Source organism: Protomyctophum bolini (genome assembly GCF_963924005.1).
Source record: "Protomyctophum bolini genome assembly, chromosome: 12".
Lineage (NCBI taxonomy): Eukaryota > Metazoa > Chordata > Actinopteri > Myctophiformes > Myctophidae > Protomyctophum > Protomyctophum bolini.
Genome location: NC_137873.1, coordinates 7,970,225 through 7,991,192, shown reverse-complemented (window position 1 = coordinate 7,991,192; position 20,968 = coordinate 7,970,225). Strand labels below are relative to the sequence as shown.

The window sequence follows — 20,968 nt, the reverse complement described above, 5'->3', positions numbered from 1 at the left end:
TCTCTTACGGGGGTCCCTGGCATATCCTCTCAAATGGGGGTCCCCGGCACATCTCCCAAACGGGGGTCCCTGGCACATCCCTTCAAATTTTCATTAAATTTGCAAGCTGTATAGTTGGGTGGGGGGGTGTTAAGGATTCAAATTAAAAAAGGGCTAAAGTAGCAGATCTACAAGCTCAAAATAATCAATAATCATCAAGACAATATTCAGATTAAAGAGATATGCCAGGGACCCCCATCCGAAGAGACACGCCAGGGACCCCCCACCCGAAGAGACACGCCAGGGACCCCCACCCGAAGAGACACGCCAGGGACCCCCCCTCCATACTCCATAGATAGACTAATGCATGTCAAACTGGGGGTCCTTGAAATTAAACGGGTTGAGAGTCACTGCTATAGCTGTAAAAACCTTCTCTTATGGGGTCCCTGGCATATCCTCTCAAATGGGGGGTCCCTGGCACATCCCTTCAAATTTTCATTAAATTTGCAAGCTGAATACTGCACTGGCCTCTGTCCTACTGCCCTACTGCCACCTACTGTCTGTTTATTATATTACACAGTAGGTGAAAAGAAAACTCCCCTTAAGACTAAACCACACCCATAAGAGGTGTGACTTCCATAGGTACCCAGGTACTTTTAAATACCTAGAGGTAACTATGGGTACTGGGCCGGCATAAACGAATGGAACCCCACTGTATAGTCAGCACAGTGCGTCAGCTCTAGATTCTGTGGCAAAGCTCGGCTCAGATTGACATTTCTAGAGTCTAGAAATTCCAAGCTTAGCCGAGCTTTGCCACAATGCAGTGCTGATTTGGTCGACTAAAACTGTGCCAAAAGAAAAAGAAGAAAAAAAAAACGTTTGATTACCTTTTTCCACCGACACAAACTAAATAAAAACTAAGATAGAATGACTAAAACTGAGACTAAATATATTGACAATTTTGTCAACAAATAAAAACTAGACTAAAATGTTAGGGAGAGACTATAGTGGACAAGAGATCCAGTAGAACTAAAAGACCAGTCATTTTATGTTTGGTCGTTTGTCGACACTCAGCCGATCTAGAAGCTTGCATAGATCTGCTATTTTTGGTATAAATCAGGCACTTCAAAGCCATCACGGCCGGCCTGGTCGACTAAATCAACTGGAGATTTAGTCAACTAAAATCTTACGGTATTGAGCTTTAACTAAAACTGGCCTAGCTAAAACTAAAAGATTTCAGATTATAAAATATGATTTTATAAAAATAAAAGACCAAAAAATGTGCCACACTGAAGGCTGTGGTGAAAGCGGTACAGTGATATGACACAATATTCAGTTTTTACAGACAGCAGCATTTTCCAATCCAGGAAAAATTAGTTATTCAGAAAAAAATAAATATATATACTTCAGTTTGGTTGCACAACATTGTTAATTAGAACTGATTCATAGTGTACACACGGGAATGATTTTTCCTGATAACATCACATTTGCATCAGCTGTGCGTTTGTTGTGCAAATGTCAGCCAGTGAAATGCTTACTTATTGTTACAGAGTACGTAACGTAAGATCTTCACACGTTCTACATCATCTGAAGACACCCTTGCATCGTATGGTAATATAATGTATATATTGCCCTAACTTGCCCTAAGCCTCAACGACCTTGCAGGCATAATGCAAAGGCTAATATATGTAATTTAGATAGCATGTAATGTAGACAGATGTCAGGTCATTTATTGATCTGTTTATAGTCTCAATGTACGGATATTCTACTAATAGACGGATGTTAGGTTATTGGTTTACTTTTCATCCTAGATGACTTCTAGATGATTTTTATTTGTTGGTTTCTTTTCCAAAAAATTAGTTAATAGCACAGACAGACTCTTCACATACTAGAGCATGTCTGAAATAAGTGTCGGAGCTGACAAATAATATGAAATGAATGCTTAAACATGTACAGTAGCTAGGTGTAATGTTGGAGACCACAGAAGTGAACCTTTCAAGTCTGTTTTCTCAACTCGCTGTTTCTCTGCAAGACATTATACTCTATAAGCCATATCTCCAAAACTGGTGGGTCAAACTGAACAACCAATATGTCAATTTGAAGCTATGAGGATTCCCTGCTTTCACATGAGATGAAAAAACGAAAATTCAAAAAAAATCCAATGGCAGTCCCTCAGTCAAATTTAGTCACATTTGATGTATTACCTTGTGTTGTTCTGGATTAAGAACTAAATTCCTGCATTTTAAATTGTAAATAACTGCTGTCTTGACTGAAGAAGGAGCAGGGAATATTGTGTCCCTTCCTTTGCAGAAAGTGTGTGAACTGAGTTTATGAAGTGGCTTTCGCAACGTGCAAACAGAGTGTGGGTGGCTAATCCGCATGTGAATCAATTTTAAAAACACTCTTCTCTCCTCTCCATGACGGCAATCTTCAGATTTCACGCGGGCTGCGTGGCAGTTTACATGGCCCATCCATACCATCATGGATGCCGTATACGTACAGTATAGGGGCCGATTCAATTGACACGGCACTTCGGCGGCTTTGGATCGATGGGCGAAACCGCAGGAGTCCGTTTCGTCTCTGGAGTTCTGAGTACGAGATAGTTCCATTTGTGTCGAGTCATTTCTCATTCTCTCGTGTTCGCCGGAGTGAGGAAGAGAATAACTATTCGTTGCACCGCGTCTCCCAGAGGGGAAGAAGAGGGGGGGATAAAGTCTGAATGTCTGAAGATTAATCAACTTCTGTAAAAGACAAATTAATCAAATGAAACTCTGCCCTTTTGTTAATGGTATTCAAGTTTCCTCCAGCACATGGTCGTCCTCAACTAATATCAGGCTTATGGTAATGTTTTTTCTTCTCTTTTCCCTCTGCTCTTTCTCCCGTCATCCATCAGTATCTCTCCATCTCGTGTTAACATAAAGCACTATGAGTGCAACATCTAACTTCTAACGTCTTCACCCCGTTGGCCCTGCATGTGGCAAACCTCAACCCGCACTTATTGAATGTCATCGTCCCCTGACCCTGTGGACAACCACACTTATTCTATGTTATCTACCCTTTGGCAAACACAAAACCACACTTATGCCATGTTATCTACCCTGTGGCAAACAAAACCACACTAATTATGTGCGTGCCTCTTGGGCGACTGTGGCTCAGGAGGTAGAGCACGTCGTTCAATGATCCATGGGTCGGCGGTTCGAATCCTGGCTCCTCGTGTATACATGTCGAAGTGTCCTTGGGCAAGACACTGAACCCCAAATTCCTCCTGATGTGCTGGTTGGTGCCTTGCATGGCTTCGGTCGCAATCGGTGTGTGAATGGGTGAATGTAATGCACAATCTATGTAAAGCGCCTTGGATAAAGGCACTATATAAATGCACCATTTACCATTCATCTACCCTTTGGCAAACACAAAACGTATGCTATGTTATCTACCCCCGACACGGTGAACAACTGAACTGTAGTGTTGTAGACAGCCGAGTCCACCTACAGTGAAGCAAGTCCAAGTCCGAGGGCAGGCGAGTCCAAGTCAAGTGTGGGAGGGGGTCGAGTCTGTGACGAGACTGAGTTGAGACCGAGACAAGTCTCTCTCTCTCTCTCTCTCTCTCTCTCTTTCTCTCTCTGTACAGAAAACACTGTGAGAGCACTAGGCAGGCACGTTAGCTGCGGTCTGTTGCACTGGTACTTAACACGATAGCTGTCTATAAGCACCAGACAGCTCTCTTATAATGTTAATGTTAATGTTAATGTGAATGGGGCTCCTCATAATATGGGTATAATACATTCAGTTCTTGGCATTGCAGTGACTCGAGTGGACGCGGTGGGGGAATAGTCCCTTGGTCCAACAGACAGAATCAAATTAGGTGCGAGAAATAGCAGGATCTTACAAAGTGCAGCTTTTGAAAACATTCTCTTTAACTCACGCTTCTGGGTGTCCCCGGAACAACATATTGTGTAGGTATTTTGTGACTCCAGCACCTCACCTAAATCCTTCAGCAGATGAGAGGTTGATTCACTCAAATATCGTGACTTTCAATGACACGATTTTAAAATCGAATCGTGAAGTTCGAATCGTGATTTTATTTTATTTTTTATTTTATTTATTAGGTAATGTTTATTTTCTATTATTTATGACAGTAAGAATGACTGACGTGTATGATTCAACTTTTCATGGTTTATATTGTTTATAATTGTTTTTAAATTAATCACAATGTCTAATTGAATCTCAATATATTTAACAATTGCAATATAAATCCAATCGGCATCACTGTTAGACACGCAAGAATCTCACAAGTTAAGAATGGAAATTCACATTAAAATAATCCTTTATTCTCGGGCGAAGAGATTTTGTGTAGACGTGGGATAAATGAGCGGACCCTAGTATAGTAGGCCTATATATATATAATATTATCCAGGTTTTATAGGTATGTTTTATTTTTTTATTTAATGTATTGCAATAACATAGGCCTAATATTTAATTAAAAGGAAGTGCAAGGAAGTGGATGTTTGTGTTCCATATCAACTGTTCGCGCTAACATTATAAATTGAAAATCCATCATGGTCAGCGCAGGTATAGCTAGAGCTACTGTAGGAACCACATATTGCTACGAATGAATATTCAAAAAGTGTGTGATAAATGTCCTCAGTCATAATTAATACGTTCTATTATTAAAAGGTAGCAAGCGGATGGCAGGCGGTGCATCCGAGGTGAGGACCCACGGGGGATGGGAGGGAAGCGAGGTGGAAAAATGCACTCGCGTGTTTTGAGATGAGATGGTGGTGGTGGTGGGGAGGACAGCGCTAACCTGTGCCCAATTAACCCATTTTAGGCGGGAGCCCCTTTTGGTGTTTTAAGCATTTTGTTATACTTTTATCTATTGAAAAAATAGCAGATAATACGAGCTTGTAGGTCTGCTGTTTTTGAAAAATCATGAAAAGGTTGCAAAAATCTTTGAATGTATTCTTTCAGAGCGAACGTTTTAAACTCAAAGCTTTGCTTCTGGAAGGTCCCTGGAACAACATATTTTCAGATGGGGGGTCGGCGGCCAACAATTGTTGGGTTCCTTGACATGAAAAACATAGCTTTTATTCAGAAAACTGTCATGATTTAGAAGACTCAGGTCAAAATGGGTTAACCTTTCCCCTTACATGTGAACCACTTGTTGGCTCGCGAGGGAACTGTGAAACTAACGTGACATTTTGTCCTCGAAATGAGCACATGATGATGATGATGATGGACTGTGTGCGCTCGATTTGAATTACTATTAATTTTAATTACGGAGCAGTGCCGCTGCGGCACTTATCCCCTTTTACAGTAAAGAGCGCCGATACTTGGGGGTCCTGTTATCTTGTGTCTGTCCTGGAATGAGATATAGGGTGAGAAGTTCAGTCACGCGAGAGAGACTCGTAGTAGAGTCGCTGCTTCTTCGCCTGGAAAGGATCCAGCTTTTTTCCCACTCAGTAGGCATTCCTGCACACGCATACCCTCTAAATATATATACACACGTTCAAGGCACCCCATGGTTTTTTGATATAAAACACGTGTATCTGTTAAGTACACATTTGAGGTACTTTCTTTCTACTTTGTTACTTACCAATTCTCTATACTTTAGTTGTACTACCAACTAACTACTACTACTACTAACTACTACTACTACTACTAGTCCAGTCCTCATTCTACCACCTTCGCAACATTTCCAAAATCAAACCCTTCTTCTCACGCCCCGACTTAACTAAAGTTATCCACGCTTTCATCTACTCACGCCTCGACTACTGCAACTACCCTTTACTCATGTCTTTAAAAACAAATCCATTCACCGGCTACAATTGGTCCAGAACGCAGCAGCCCGCCTCTTAACAGGGCAAGACGATATATTGACCATATCACCCCTATCCTGGTTACCAATCTCATTTAGAATTGACTTTAAGATTCTGCTCTTTAGATTCTTACATCCTACATCTCCGACCTACTCCACCCCTATGAGCCTGCCCGCGAGCTGAGATCCTCAGGCAAGGCTCTACTTACCATACAAACTGGTGTAAAAAAAAAACTATAGGCGACCGGGCCTTTGCAGTCTGTGCACCCTTACTGTGGAATGCCCGGCCCCTGGAGATCAGGATTTGCCGACTCGGTTCCTCGTTTTAAAATCACTCCTGAAGACCCATTTTTATAAAGTTGTTTTTAATCAACTCTGAAAACATTAGAGTTGCTAAAAAATAAGAGTTTATTTATTTCTTTACAAAACATTTGACGATCTGCAAGCTCTTAATGCATTGCAATGCGATGAGGCACATTCTGCAAAATGAGTACTTTTACGTATGGTACTTAAAGTACATGTTGATGCCAATACCTTTGTACTTTTTACTCGAGTAAATTTTGAATTCTGGACTTTTACTTCGTAACAGAATATTTCTACATTGTATTATTGATACTTTTTACTTAAGTAAACCGTGAGTTTTTCTCCTTTTATTTGAATGTTTTATTTTAACCCATTCTGAACGGGAACCCATTTTGGTGTTAGCATCATGTTATCTTTAGCTATTGAAAAATAGCAGATCTACAAGCTCATAGCGCGCCACCGAGTGGCGCGCTACGAGCTTGTAGGTCTGCTATTTTTTGAAAAATCGAAGAGCGACTGACATTTTTAGAATCTGATCTCAGGTCAGAATGGGTTGATCAGACCAGTGTGTGTCCAGTGGAAACCTCGTATGAATCTGATCTCAGGTCAGAATGGGTTAAAGTCGCTAGGCCTATCTTGTTCCCTGACGTGGGCTGTGGACCGTTTCAGAAAACCTACCAATGACATCGTCGGTGGGGATTCCAAGCTAATTGGAAATACATCCTTTGTCTCCCTGGAAGTGTATAGCTTGCTGAAATAGAAGATATTGTTCTTGCATCAATACATTTATAATTATAATTTTTTTTAGTTTGAAATCTTGTATGAAATTACCACCACTGTGGCACAGCCTGCTGCCTCTGAGACGTGTGGTGAGTAGGAAGTAATCCAATCACAATTAGATGAAGATAATGTTAATTAAATGCTCCTTTAACCCATTCAGGCCCGACGTCGAAATTAATTTATTTTTATTTTTTAAATGTATTTCTTTCTGTGGTTCAGTGGTGCTGAATATTTCATGTCAAGAACCCCAAGAAATATATGTATTTGGCCGCCGACCCCCATCTGAAAATATGTCATTCCAGGGACCTCCCCAGAAGCAAAGATTTGAGTTAAAAACGTTTGCTCTGAAATAATATATTCAAAGATTTGCGCCGCATTTTTACGATAAAAAAATAGCAGATCTAAAGTATAAGATAATGTTTGAAACACCAAAAGGGGTTAACCACCCAGGCCTCCCTAGTTTGGCCATGGCATTATACACATTTGAATCTTCATTAATTCATTAATTCAAAGATATTCACAATTTATTAAAAAAAGCCAATTAATCTAAAAGCTCACAACGGACCACATTGTGACGCATTAAGAGCTTGAAGATCAGCAGTATTAGATTTTTTATTTTTTTATTTTTTTTGTACAGCACAAGTATCTAAATGAGATATTAAGGAAAGTTGCATGCAAATGTCTTTCGAGGGTGCATACTTAGTTTAGACTAGTCATTGGTTAGACATGGCCGGTTAAGGTTAGGTTTAGGTGTGCTGCCCCGTGGGAGGTTAGGTTTAGGGTGAGGGTTTGAGATAGGTTGTAGTTGTAGGACTAATGACTGGTCTAACCAATGACTAGTCTAAACCAAGTACTGTCTAAACTAAGTACTGCAACCGTCTTTTGAAAACCCACCACTCATTACTCTGTAGATTAATGTCCTTCCCATTACTATGCAGTTATTAAACGAAGCAATGGCCTTGCATGGCGCTTGACTAATGGGACCGATAGTGGTCGGCCATGGATTGGAAATCTAGCTGTCATCTTTATGAACTGAAAGAGTTCTCCATGTCCACAACAAAGCTAACGGAATTCCTAATTCATGAAGACCAGGGGGGGGACGGGGGGGGACGGCAGGACAGGGGACTGACCTCATGCTTCCTTCCATAGATGAGGAGTCCAAGCTGCTTCTTTTCACCTGACAGAGGGAGAGTTTCCCCGGCCGGACGTATAGCGCGTGGAAGGAACACGTTATTCCGACCAGTTCCTTTCCCCTCCATCAGGCTGGCCAGGGGGAGGTAGTTTAGAGACCAGGATTACTGCATGTTTTTTTGTGAGGGTATACCTACCCTAGGGGACACGGGGAGAACATGCAAACTCCACACAGAAAGGCCCTTTCGCCAACGTCGCCTCGGGTATGGGCACTGATGACGCGGAGGAGGGAACACTCCCCCAGTGCCCACAGCATCCCCGGCGGGAATCGAACCCAGGACCTTCTAGCTGTGAGGCGACAGCACTACCAACACCAAAAATATTTGTCAAATCAACTGTAGATTCAATATACAATATTGTGATTTAGTTCGGTGACTAAAACTAGACTGGAACTAAAACTTTTGAGATCACTAAAATGAGACAATGACAATGACTAAAACTACTAAATACAATCACACCTGTGTGAAGTGAGCAGTGCAACTGTACCGTGCGGGGGTCCCCGCAACATCCACACCCCCAAGAACACGCCCAAGGGGGGCCGGCCCGGGTTCTGGCGAGCCTTACCCGCATCCGAAACGGTCGGGAAATTATATGACAGTTACTGCGTTGCGCAGCTTTCCGTGCTCGGACCCAGAGACAGACACACACTACTACTGTACGTATAATGCACGTATGTATAGGGACACACATAGCTGTGTAATGGAGCGGAGGCACCGCTCAAAAAAACGCGCTGTCAAAATCAACCCCATATCTAAGAGAACTGCGCCTAGAAAAGTGGGAATTCATACAATGGAAACGTCCACGTGAGTTGTTGTTGTTGTAAGTCGATCAGTCGTATGCCTCAGGCTGCTAAAACTAAAGTGCTTTAACGCTTACACTCGGGGTATCGACCCTTGGATACGGTTACAGGTCGAATATTGATCTACTTTTACATGCCTCTGTTGCGCTGTCAAGTCAGCATCATTCATAAAAACATCAAAAAACATAAAAACATAAAAAAACCACTCATATAATGCTGCACCGGCCTACGCACGTTCCTCAACACACCAGCGACAGCGTACTTACATAAATAAACAGGACATACCGCCACCTCCTTAGTTTCAAATAAATCTGTGCCTCAAAGAATTAACATTGCATGCTGGTTAACTGAGGAGTTCTATAGTTCTGTGGCGTGCAATACCCCGACGGGGGAATTAAATCATTTCTATCAAGGACACTCCAGGTCTTTATGAGCCTAAAGCTGGATTTATGCTTCGTTGGGAGCCGATACCGGTTATAATAATAATAATAATAATAATACATTGTATTTACAAGGTGCCTTCCAGGGCACTCAAGGTCGCCATACAGGTTAAAAAACAGTCGATACAAAAACAGTTAAAAGCAAAACAAAACTAGGCCACGGCTTGCAGCAGAAGACACAGAGGTCAGTTTGGAATATGGTGATAGAGTCCATGTTTCTGATGTCAGGGATAAATGCATATGCATATATTGCATTCTCTATCAATAGCAAGTCACATTTTAGTCACCTGGAATGTTTTAGTGTTAGTCTAGTTTTAGTCGACTAAATATCATAAGATTTTTTTGGGGACGAAAAAAGAAAAAAGGGTTGCACCCTGCCCTTTTTAATTATTCTTTCTAATCATTTGTCCGGCCCCAAAAAATTGCGTTTGTTGTCATGAGTCATCACGATCTGAGTTGGCTCTGTCCGAGGCTTACAGGTCTCCAAATAAATACTTTATGAAACGTCTATAGATGAATTGGAAACCGTCTTCTGGGCCGCTCGTCAGGGGCGGGACTGCAACGCTCTATTTGCATCGTTCCCGAGTAGGGAGGGAATAACCTTGTCCATAAATACCGTAACTCCTCTCTAGCCGTTTAGAAGTTGCATATAAACTGTGCTGGCAGTAATAAACACATGACACCCCCCCCCCCCCCCCCCCCCCCCACCAACAATGTCCAATCAGAAAAGGTGCAAAGTCCTGCTGGAGGATACGATACAACTCCATACTACAGTACTAGATTGTGGAACTGCTGTTATCCAATTGATAACTCTCTCTCTCTGTCTCTGTCTCTGTTATCCAATTGATACCCCTCCCCCTCTCTCTCTCTCTCTCTCTCTCTATCTCTCTCTCTCTCTCTCTCTCTCAAAAGGTAATCATTACACACGGAGCAGAGGAGGATGGAGGATTTATGAACCATTTAACAATGCAATTCAAACACTCTCATGGCATTGCATTACTGACTCTTTCGTTTCTCCTAACCCCACTCCTTCTGCCCCAAACCCCTCCACTCTCTCTCTCCTCCCTCTCCCCCTCTCCCTCTCTCTCTCTCTCTCTCCCTGCCATCACCTTATTGATTTTGTGTTGGTCCTCCAGAGTTTCATTGGTCTGTGAATCATGACCAATGAGACCTCCCGGTCGGTGTCTGACATCAACCTCGCCGAGGCAGTTAAGACTGTGTTCGCCCCAGGCGGGCGGTTATAAAGCCAGAGAAATGGAAATAAACAATATCGTGGGGTTCAAAGTGTCAAACGGCCACATGGACAATAATGACGGTGGTGTCAACGACGTGTGACCCGCTGTGAAATGGGAGACAGTCATTGGATTATTAATCATAAGCTAGAATCATATAGCTTCAAATTGACATATTGGTTGTTCAGTTTGACCCACCAGTTTTGGAGATATGGCTTATAGAGCAACGCCTTGTAGAGAAACAGAGAGTTGAGAAAGCAGTCTTGAAAAGGTTCAATTCTGTGGACTCTTAACATTTATTTAAATGTCGATTTCAGCTCTGACATTTACTGTACGTCAGACATGCTCTGCCTGTGCTATTAACTCATTTTGGAATAAAACAATAAATAAATTCAGTTTTTCTCCTGCGGTGTAAAGCTGGAGTTAGCAGGATGGATGGCAGACCCCCCCCCCCTCAGTCACAGATATTGTAAATATACTGTAAAGATACTGTGAAAAGCTGGAGTTAGCAGGATGGATGGCAGACCCCCCCCCTCTCAGTCACAGATACTGTAAAGATACTGTGAAAAGCTGGAGTTAGCAGGATGGATGGCAGACCCCCCCACTCAGTCACAGATACTTCGTAAATATTGCAGAACTCACAAGATTTTATTTTTCCCGTTTGGTGCCATAATATGGCACCGGTCAGCAAAAAAATAAATAAAAAATAAATAAAAAGACTCACCTTGCTTCACAGACCTTATGAAACCTCCGTGAATGTCTAAAGTTCTAGAGTTATATTCTATAATATCCTCACTGTTCGTCGACTACCTTTTTTCACTGATGAAAACTAAATGGAAACTAAATTAAAACTAAGCTATATGATGACTAAAACTTAAAAGACTAAATATACTGGCAATTGCGTCAACAGAAAACTAGACTAAAACGTCAGGGAGGGACTAGTGGACAAGAGATCATTTTTTACACTTGGTTTGCCAAAAACAACAGCGGTGAGGAGGCGGAGGCGTCACCGGGACTCACCGCACGTCCACGGCATCCTCCATGACGGTCATGTCCGTCTTGCACTTGGCCGACGGGTTGATGGCCAGCTCGGCCGGCGGGATCACGAAGCTCTTGCTCAGCGGCAGCCACATGCCCTCGCCCAGCGTGTAGGTGAACCTGGAGACATTATAATAATACTGTTATAATACTGTAATAATACAGCAGCCACATGCCCTCGCCCAGGGTGTAGGTGAACCTGGAGACATTATAATAATACTGTTATAATACTGTAATAATACAGCCACATGCCCTCGCCCAGCGTGTAGGTGAACCTGGAGACATTATAATAATACTGTAATAATACAGCAGCCACATGACCTCGCCCAGGGTGTAGGTGAACCTGGAGACATTATAATAATACTGTTATGATACTGTAATAATACAGCCACATGCCCTCGCCCAGGGTGTAGGTGAACCTGGAGACATTATAATAATACTGTTATAATACTGTAATAATACAGCCACATGCCCTCGCCCAGGGTGTAGGTGAACCTGGAGACATTATAATAATACTGTTATAATACTGTAATAATACAGCCACATGCCCTCGCCCAGGGTGTAGGTGAACCTGGAGACATTATAATAATACTGTTATAATACTGTAATAATACAGCAGCCACATGCCCTCGCCCAGCGTGTAGGTGAACCTGGAGACATTATAATAATACTGTAATAATACTGTAATAATACAGCCACATGCCCTCGCCCAGTGTGTAGGTGAACCTGGAGACATTATAATAATACTGTTATAATACTGTAATAATACAGCAGCCACATGCCCTCGCCCAGCGTGTAGGTGAACCTGGAGACATTATAATAATACTGTTATAATACTGTAATAATACAGCAGCCACATGCCCTCGCCCAGCGTGTAGGTGAACCTGGAGACATTATAATAATACTGTTATAATACTGTAATAATACAGCAGCCACATGCCCTCGCCCAGCGTGTAGGTGAACCTGGAGACATTATAATAATACTGTTATAATACTGTAATAATACAGCAGCCACATGCCCTCGCCCAGCGTGTAGGTGAACCTGGAGACATTATAATAATACTGTTATAATACTGTAATAATACAGCAGCCACATGCCCTCGCCCAGGGTGTAGGTGAACCTGGAGACATTATAATAATACTGTTATAATACTGTAATAATACAGCAGCCACATGCCCTCGCCCAGCGTGTAGGTGAACCTGGAGACATTATAATAATACTGTTATAATACTGTAATAATACAGCCACATGCCCTCGCCCAGCGTGTAGGTGAACCTGGAGACATTATAATAATACTGTAATAATACAGCCACATGCCCTCGCCCAGGGTGTAGGTGAACCTGGAGACATTATAATAATACTGTTATAATACTGTAATAATACAGCAGCCACATGCCCTCGCCCAGCGTGTAGGTGAACCTGGAGACATTATAATAATACTGTTATAATACTGTAATAATACAGCAGCCACATGCCCTCGCCCAGGGTGTAGGTGAACCTGGAGACATTATAATAATACTGTTATAATACTGTAATAATACAGCAGCCACATGCCCTCGCCCAGGGTGTAGGTGAACCTGGAGACATTATAATAATACTGTTATAATACTGTAATAATACAGCAGCCACATGCCCTCGCCCAGGGTGTAGGTGAACCTGGAGACATTATAATAATACTGTTATAATACTGTAATAATACAGCAGCCACATGCCCTCGCCCAGGGTGAAGGTGAACCTGGAGACATTATAATAATACTGTTATAATACTGTAATAATACAGCCACATGCCCTCGCCCAGTGTGTAGGTGAACCTGGAGACATTAATGACCACTGTTAAAAAAATACCCAATATTCATTCATTTTTGATCGGAGCTGCAGTGATTAATGAGGGGTTAAAAGTCTGTCTTTTGGACGGATTAGGCTATGTGATCACATCACTGCCGTCTGTCGGAATGCCTGTGCGAGGCAGTGGCTCAGGGGTAGTAGAGTGGCTGGATGGTAACCGCAAGTTTGCCAGTTCGAACCCTGTGGGCTCCCCCAGAGTTAGTGTCGAAGTGTCCTTGAGCAAGACTCTGAACCCCTAATTGCTCCTGATGTGCAGGTTGGTGCCTTGCATGGTTTCCGCCGCCATCGGTGTACGAATGTGTGAATGTAATACACACTATGTAAAGCGCCTTGGATAAAGGCGCTATATAAACACACCATTTAACATTTTTTCCTGTGGAATGGGGATTTGTCTTGACTGGTCATCGTAGCCATTTCCAGACAGTGTCAGACGCAATGTGATGCAATAATGCGGTCTAGCCAACACCAACTCAGGACTCCTGAATCGTCGCCCTATACCACACTCTCCTATCTCTACAGTGTTGTTAAGCTAAGCTGTCGCCCTACCACACTCTCCTATCTCTACAGTGTTGCTAAGCTGTCGCGCTGCCACACTCTCCTATCTCTACAGTGTTGCTAGCTAAGCTGTCGCCCTACCACACTCTCCTATCTCTACAGTGTTGCTAGCTAAGCTGTCGCCCTACCACACTCTCCTATCTCTACAGTGTTGCTAGCTAAGCTGTCGCCCTACCACACTCTCCTATCTCTACAGTGTTGCTAAGCTAAGCTGTCGCCCTACCACACTCTCCTATCTCTACAGTGTTGCTAAGCTGTCGCGCTGCCACACTCTCCTATCTCTACAGTGTTGCTAAGCTAAGCTGTCACCCTACCACACTCTCCTATCTATACAGTGTTGCTAGCTAAGCTGTCGCCCTACCACACTCTCCTATCTCTACAGTGTTGCTAAGCTAAGCTGTCGCCCTACCACACTCTCCTATCTCTACAGTGTTGCTAGCTAAGCTGTCGCGCTACCACACTCTCCTATCTCTACAGTGTTGCTAAGCTAAGCTGTCGCGCTACCACACTCTCCTATCTCTACACTGTTGCTAGCTAAGCTGTCGCCCTACCACACTCTCCTATCTCTACAGTGTTGCTAGCTAAGCTGTCGCCCTATACCACACTCTCCTATCTCTACAGTGTTGCTAGCTAAGCTGTCACCCTATACCACACTCTCCTATCTCTACAGTGTTGCTAGCTAAGCTGTCGCCCTACCACACTCTCCTATCTCTACAGTGTTGCTAGCTAAGCTGTCGCCCTACCACACTCTCCTATCTCTACAGTGTTGCTAGCTAAGCTGTCGCCCTACCACACTCTCCTATCTCTACAGTGTTGCTAAGCTAAGCTGTCGCCCTACCACACTCTCCTATCTCTACAGTGTTGCTAAGCTAAGCTGTCGCCCTACCACACTCTCCTATCTCTACAGTGTTGCTAGCTAAGCTGTCGCCCTACCACACTCTCCTATCTCTACAGTGTTGCTATAGCTAAGCTGTCGCCCTACCACACTCTCCTATCTCTACAGTGTTGCTAAGCTAAGCTGTCGCCCTACCACACTCTCCTATCTCTACAGTGTTGCTAGCTAAGCTGTCGCCCTACCACACTCTCCTATCTCTACAGTGTTGCTAGCTAAGCTGTCGCCCTACCACACTCTCCTATCTCTACAGTGTTGCTAGCTAAGCTGTCGCCCTACCACACTCTCCTATCTCTACAGTGTTGCTAGCTAAGCTGTCGCCCTACCACACTCTCCTATCTCTACAGTGTTGCTAAGCTAAGCTGTCGCGCTGCAGTGCATCTCCGTAGTAACGTAGAGGTGGTTACGCTTCTCGTCCCTCCTGGCTTTGCCCTACGGGGTGGGGGTGGGGCTCCCACAGGGTCAGTGTGGTTGCCTCTACTAGTTCCGGGTGCCTGAAGGCAGTGCCCTGTCAGGCTGTCTGTGTTCTAGTTCCGGGTGCATGGAGGCAGCGCCCTGCCAGGCTGTCTGTGACACAAAGCCACAGAAAGGCACCTTGAACGTCAGAGGAGGTACTCGACCGTTACATGAGCATGCAGGCAGTTGTCTCAGGCTTTGTTATTTCAGTGTCGTTATCAACCCCCTCTCTCTCTCTCTCTCTCTCTCTCTACACGACGGAGAATACAGCTGGCAAAGAGGCTGAACACAAAATACCTGCAACTCAAAAGCACTGCAACTCCCCTGTATGGATGTACAGTATATAATGAGCGATATACAGTCACCTTTTGTGGACTAAACAAGATTTACTGATTATCATGTCATTTTACACTGCAGTACGGTGAACTTCTGTTTCTCACACATACCTCAATTAATCAATGCATATATGCAGTATAGCGTTATATTTGTGGTGATGAGGATTAAAAGGGGGCTCGAAACTCACTTTTGAATGCTCAAAAAATATCTATTAATGACACATGTATGTAGCAACAAAATGACGTTTCGACCATGAGCTTTATCAAGCATGAAGTAACATAAAGACCTGGCGGTCAAAACATTGTTTTTGTGTCGCTAATAAAATATATTTTGTAGCATTCAAAAGTGCACTCAAAGCCCCCACCCCCCCCCCCCCCCCCCCACCCCGCTTTGTTCTAGAATTTCAGGGTTTTTTTTTGTTACAGTTTTAGCTCAGCACCAAATATATATATATATATATATATATATATGTGAGGGCGGGCGTTTATATTTTTCTCCGGATGAGGAGGATTAATTAATACAATGAATGCAAGCTGAAGCTGTGTCTTTTCAGAGGAGGAGGAGGAGGAGGAGGAGGTGGAGGAGGAGGAGGTGGAGCGCTCTAACAGGTTATCAAACTCATGCAGCTAAATTGCCGGCACTGCTGAAGTGGCACACCCCCACCTCCCACCGTGTCAAACGCGGATGCAAAACAGCGGGGCTTGATGGAAACAAGGAAGAAGCACAGCCAGGAAGGAGGAGGAGGAGGAGGAGGAGGAGGAGGAGGAGAGACACACTGGAGTTTATCTGAGGCTGAAGACAAAGGGCCAACGAGCAGCGCGCCTCGGCTTCCGCTGCTGTCAGACGTCTCCTCCACTCTGGAACGACCTGGAGGAGCTCGGCCTTTAAATTCATGAATCACTTTCTTTTTGTTAAATCCCTTCTTAAAACTTTTAGTTAAAAAAACATTTTGAAACTTTGTTTGGTTCCTTAATGTGTTATCTCTCTCAGTGCACGTTGTTTTATGCATGGCGTCGTGCTGGTTTTAGAACCTCCGTTGTATGTAAAGCACTTACTGTACAGCACTGTTCTGATAAGTGCTTTATAAATTATTATGCTATTATAATATTAAACCCCTTCATAGGGTGGTGTCCTTGTTTTGTTTTTTTTTGCATTCAGCCAATCGCAACGCAGGCAGGGCGGGGCTTGGCCACCCTGGGCAAGACCTACTGTAGGCTGAAAAGACTATCATTTGCCCGGGCGGTAGTCGCGGGATTTTAGCGGAAGTATTGCCCCAAGGAAATTACGTTGATGCTTTACAAATCAGTGTTGTGATTGGTCGGGAAAATATCGTATCCGGGGGAAATACATCTGACGGGTGTCACCGGAGGATACATCCGCCGATATAGCTTCTTTGCCTTATACGTTGTGACCAAGCTTTTCTTTTTCGCAGATAAGTATAACCGAGGCTATAAGACTTGGCAGAATCTATAGTTACAATTTGCAATTTAGGCATTTAGCAGACGCTCTTAATCCAGAGCCACTTACATTAAAGGCAGAGTATATCACGCTGGCATCTATCCTTTGTCTCAGTTTAATTGTGACAAAGTTGTGGAAATATTAGCCAATGCAACTACTGTATACAGCTCTATCTACTGTATACAGCCTTTTCAGTGCTTTGTGAAGGAGTTGTTGGCTAGTGGCCAGTGTACTCCCAAATCCCTCCCGCAAAAAAAAGGCTTCTTAATCCTAATTTTTTTCTGAAAACAATGTTTCTATGTCAGTCATGGTGCTCAACCTTTTTCACGTCAAGAACTTTCTCTATTGGGCCACGGACCCCCCATCTAAAAATATGTAGTTCCAGGAACCCCCCAGAAGCCAATATTTTAGTTAAAAATGATTGCTCTGAAATATATATATTCAAAGATTTGTGCCACATTTTTACGACTTATCAAAAATAGAAGACCTGCAAGCTCGTAGCGCGCCACTCGGTGGTGCGCTATGAGCTTGTATAGATCTGGTATTTTTCAATAGCTAAATTATAACATAATGTTTAAAACACCAAAAGGCCTTTTCAGTGCTTTGTGAAGGAGTTGTTGGCTAGTGGTCAGTGTTTCTGCCCTACGTCATCCCATAGGAACCCATTGTAAAAGGCTGTGGGGATTTTACACTCTGTATAATAAAGTAAATAAATAACTTTCTCGAGTATCAGTGCTCGGTGGTGTTCTCTGGGTGTAAAAGTGGGATGGCTCGGTGTCCTTGTTTTTTTTTTGTTTACCCTATCCATCCACCTCCCTATTTTTGTGTTCTGTCTGGCTGGACCAACAGTGACACTACATCAGTTTAATAGTTGTCAGGACAGGTAGACTATAGCCTATATAATATGTTTTATATATTTTATAATGGAATGAGAGTTAGCGAAAGAAAAACGTGATTGGCTGCAGACTGCAGTGACAGCCTGATTGGCTGCAGACTGCAGTGACAGCCTGATCCCTTAGAGTATATATGAATATTAGAGACGGCACCCGGAGGAAACCCTGAGGCGAAATGGACATAGTGGCCGAATTTGTCATTGCAGCTCGAGCCAGCACTGGTCCGTTGACTATATCATTGCGCACGTTCACGTGTTTGAGGCCATGACACGTGAACGAATGTAAAGCAGAACAAAATACAGAACATTATAGTACATTACTATACGGTATCGCAAACTGTTACACTGGAGGACTGTGTGTCTGAGCTGGTGATGAGCTGGTATTCCGGGGTGGTTGTGGCTCAGGGGGTAGAGTGGCTGGATGGTAAACCGCAAGGTTGCCAGTTCGAACCCTGTGGGCTCCCCCAGAGTTGGTGTCGAAGTGTCCTTGAGCAAGACACTGGACCCCTAATTGCTCATGATGTGCAGGTTGGTGCCTTGCATGGTTTCCGCTGCCATCGGTGTATGAATGTTTTTGTGAATGGGTGAATTGACGCACAATCTATGTAAAGCGCCTTGGATAAAGGCGCTATATAAATGCACCATTTACCGTTTACCATCATCAGTGGGTGGTCCACTCTAAGGGAAAAGAGGGCGACGTATTCACCATCAGTGGGTGGTCCACTCTGACAACTAAATGTCTGGTACAAAATACTTTCAAAAAGGGTTCTTTGTGATTCGACGAACATCGATCTTTAAAGACACTGCCAAGGATATGTCAAACGTTAAACAGTCTTGAAATTAGCACGGTATAGTCGCATTAACATCAAACGCATTATTAGCACTAATGAATTATGCATGCTCGCTCGCTCGCTCGCTCTGCTTGTAGCACAAACGATGGTGCGTGTTGATTAAATGGTTATGAGGGCCGTCCTCTGCAGACTTAACACATTTCCGGCGACCGCATCGCCAAATTTGCATTTAGTAATAAAACGCTAACTTAGCATAAGGAAAAGGACAGTGGATCATGTTGGAGAGGCATTGCTAGAGATTAGTCACGTTGCTGCAGAGGAGAAAGCTTAATTGCGTCCGTCCAATTACCTCCCTTGTTTCCGATCTTTGACAAATTCTATGAATCAAACTCCCACACTGTCCTTTCATTTAATATAATGCATTGGATTCATCCGAGCGATAATGGCCTCAGTGTGTAAGTCCATTAAAACTTTATTAATCCCATATTATGACCGCCTCACAAGTCAGTGCTGGTTCTTCTGGGAGCAGAGGCTTTTTTTCCCCCATTTTTTTCCTAATTTAAATGTTTGTAACAATAAACTCAATCTACAAAGGAGCTAATAATTAATAATTCAATTAATTGTATAGGGAAGTAAAAGTATAATATTTGCCTCCGAGTGTGGAGTAGAGGAGTAGAGTAGAATCAAAAGTATTGCAATTTGTAAATACTTCATTAAAGTAAAAAGAAACAGATAAACACTACCTCAAAATTGTACTTAACTATAAGTTACTTACTTACTTTACACCATTGCATGTATGAGAAATGGAAAACAAGTTGAAAGTACTGGACTAAGTACAGTATACTGCGCTAATATGCAAAATGACAACCATGCAGAAGATAATCGCAACAATACAGTAGCTTCCTCCTCGAAACAGCGCGACGTGCAAGTTTTCATTCCCCTGCGTGGCTTTCTTTCTTGTTTGTTTAGCTTTTCTTTTTTGTAAAGTCGACGTCTTCTCTCCGCATGAGTGCCATTTTAATTGCCTCACTCGCCTTTATGTTTAACCCATTTAGGCCTGACTGACTTAAAAATAATTTAAATAGAGGTTTTCTGGAAAAACCTCATGTTTCTGTATCAGCGGTTCTCAATATTTCACGTCAAGAACCCCAAACATTATTATGTAATATGCCTCCGCTCCCCCATCTGAAAATATGTTGTTCCAGCAACCTCTCAGAAGCAAAGATTCAAGTTAAAACGTTCGCTCTGAAAGAATATATATTCAAAGATTTGAGCCACATTTTCACGCCACTCGGTGGCGCGCTATGAGCTTGTAGGTCTGCTATTTTTCAATAGCTAAAGCATAACATAATGCTAACACCAAAAAGGGGGTTCCCGTCCAGAATGGCTTAATGGTAATATTTGCTTGAGCAAATAAGCTAATGGCCGTGGCGCGCCGCGCGAAACGCCTCATTGGTATTCGAGTCGCGTGCCGGCACTCAACGCCGACGTGGGCTCTTTGGCAAAGTTCAAAGCGAACGCCTGAAAACCTTTAAATTAGGATGGATGGCAGTGTACGGGGAGCCCCTCGAGAACCAAAAGCTACTTTAATGGCGTGGCTAGACACAACGTGGGCACCAGGTTCCCTACACAGAAGGCATTTAACCAATTTAAATTAAGACCTTATAAATGTGCGAGTCCGATTCCGTACAAAATGGCTTCTAAAATCCTCTAACAGTTTTCTGAAAGGTTCTAAAAACATTTTTTTTCATGTGAAGGCCCGCCCCAAAATGATATGCATTGGCCCACGGCCCTCCAAATCACTTTGAGCCAGGCTACAGGGCTTGTTTCTACGTTTATGTGGACGGGACAGCACATTTTTAGACTGAGACTGGAGCAGCACGGACATTTAGAGCAATTTTACAATTTAGGCATTTAGCAGACGCTCTTGATCCAGAGTGACTTACATATAGTTCGAATCGTGTATAAGCTAAGAACGTAACAGTGGAGTATCTATGTCAACTATACATACTATACTATATTTTATATTATACAATATACATATTATATAAAGTACTATAAAGTGCTATGACTACATAAAATGCAATTCTAGTGCTGTCTACGTAACGAGCTATAAGTCTGTCTAAAATACTATCTAAGTCGACATAAAATGCTATCTAAGAGCC

At 43.0% G+C, this 20,968-nt stretch overlaps 1 protein-coding gene across 1 annotated transcript in view; it reads right to left on the bottom strand.

The window, feature by feature from the left end:
• Positions 1 to 20,968, bottom strand: part of astn1 (astrotactin 1) — a gene marked incomplete at both ends in the record, with an annotated part of 464,656 nt that overhangs the window by 254,804 nt on the left and 188,884 nt on the right. Inside the window, 1 exon segment of the mRNA XM_080778845.1 lies at positions 11,560 to 11,697. Within this exon segment, the coding sequence (XP_080634971.1) occupies positions 11,560 to 11,697 (138 nt within the window).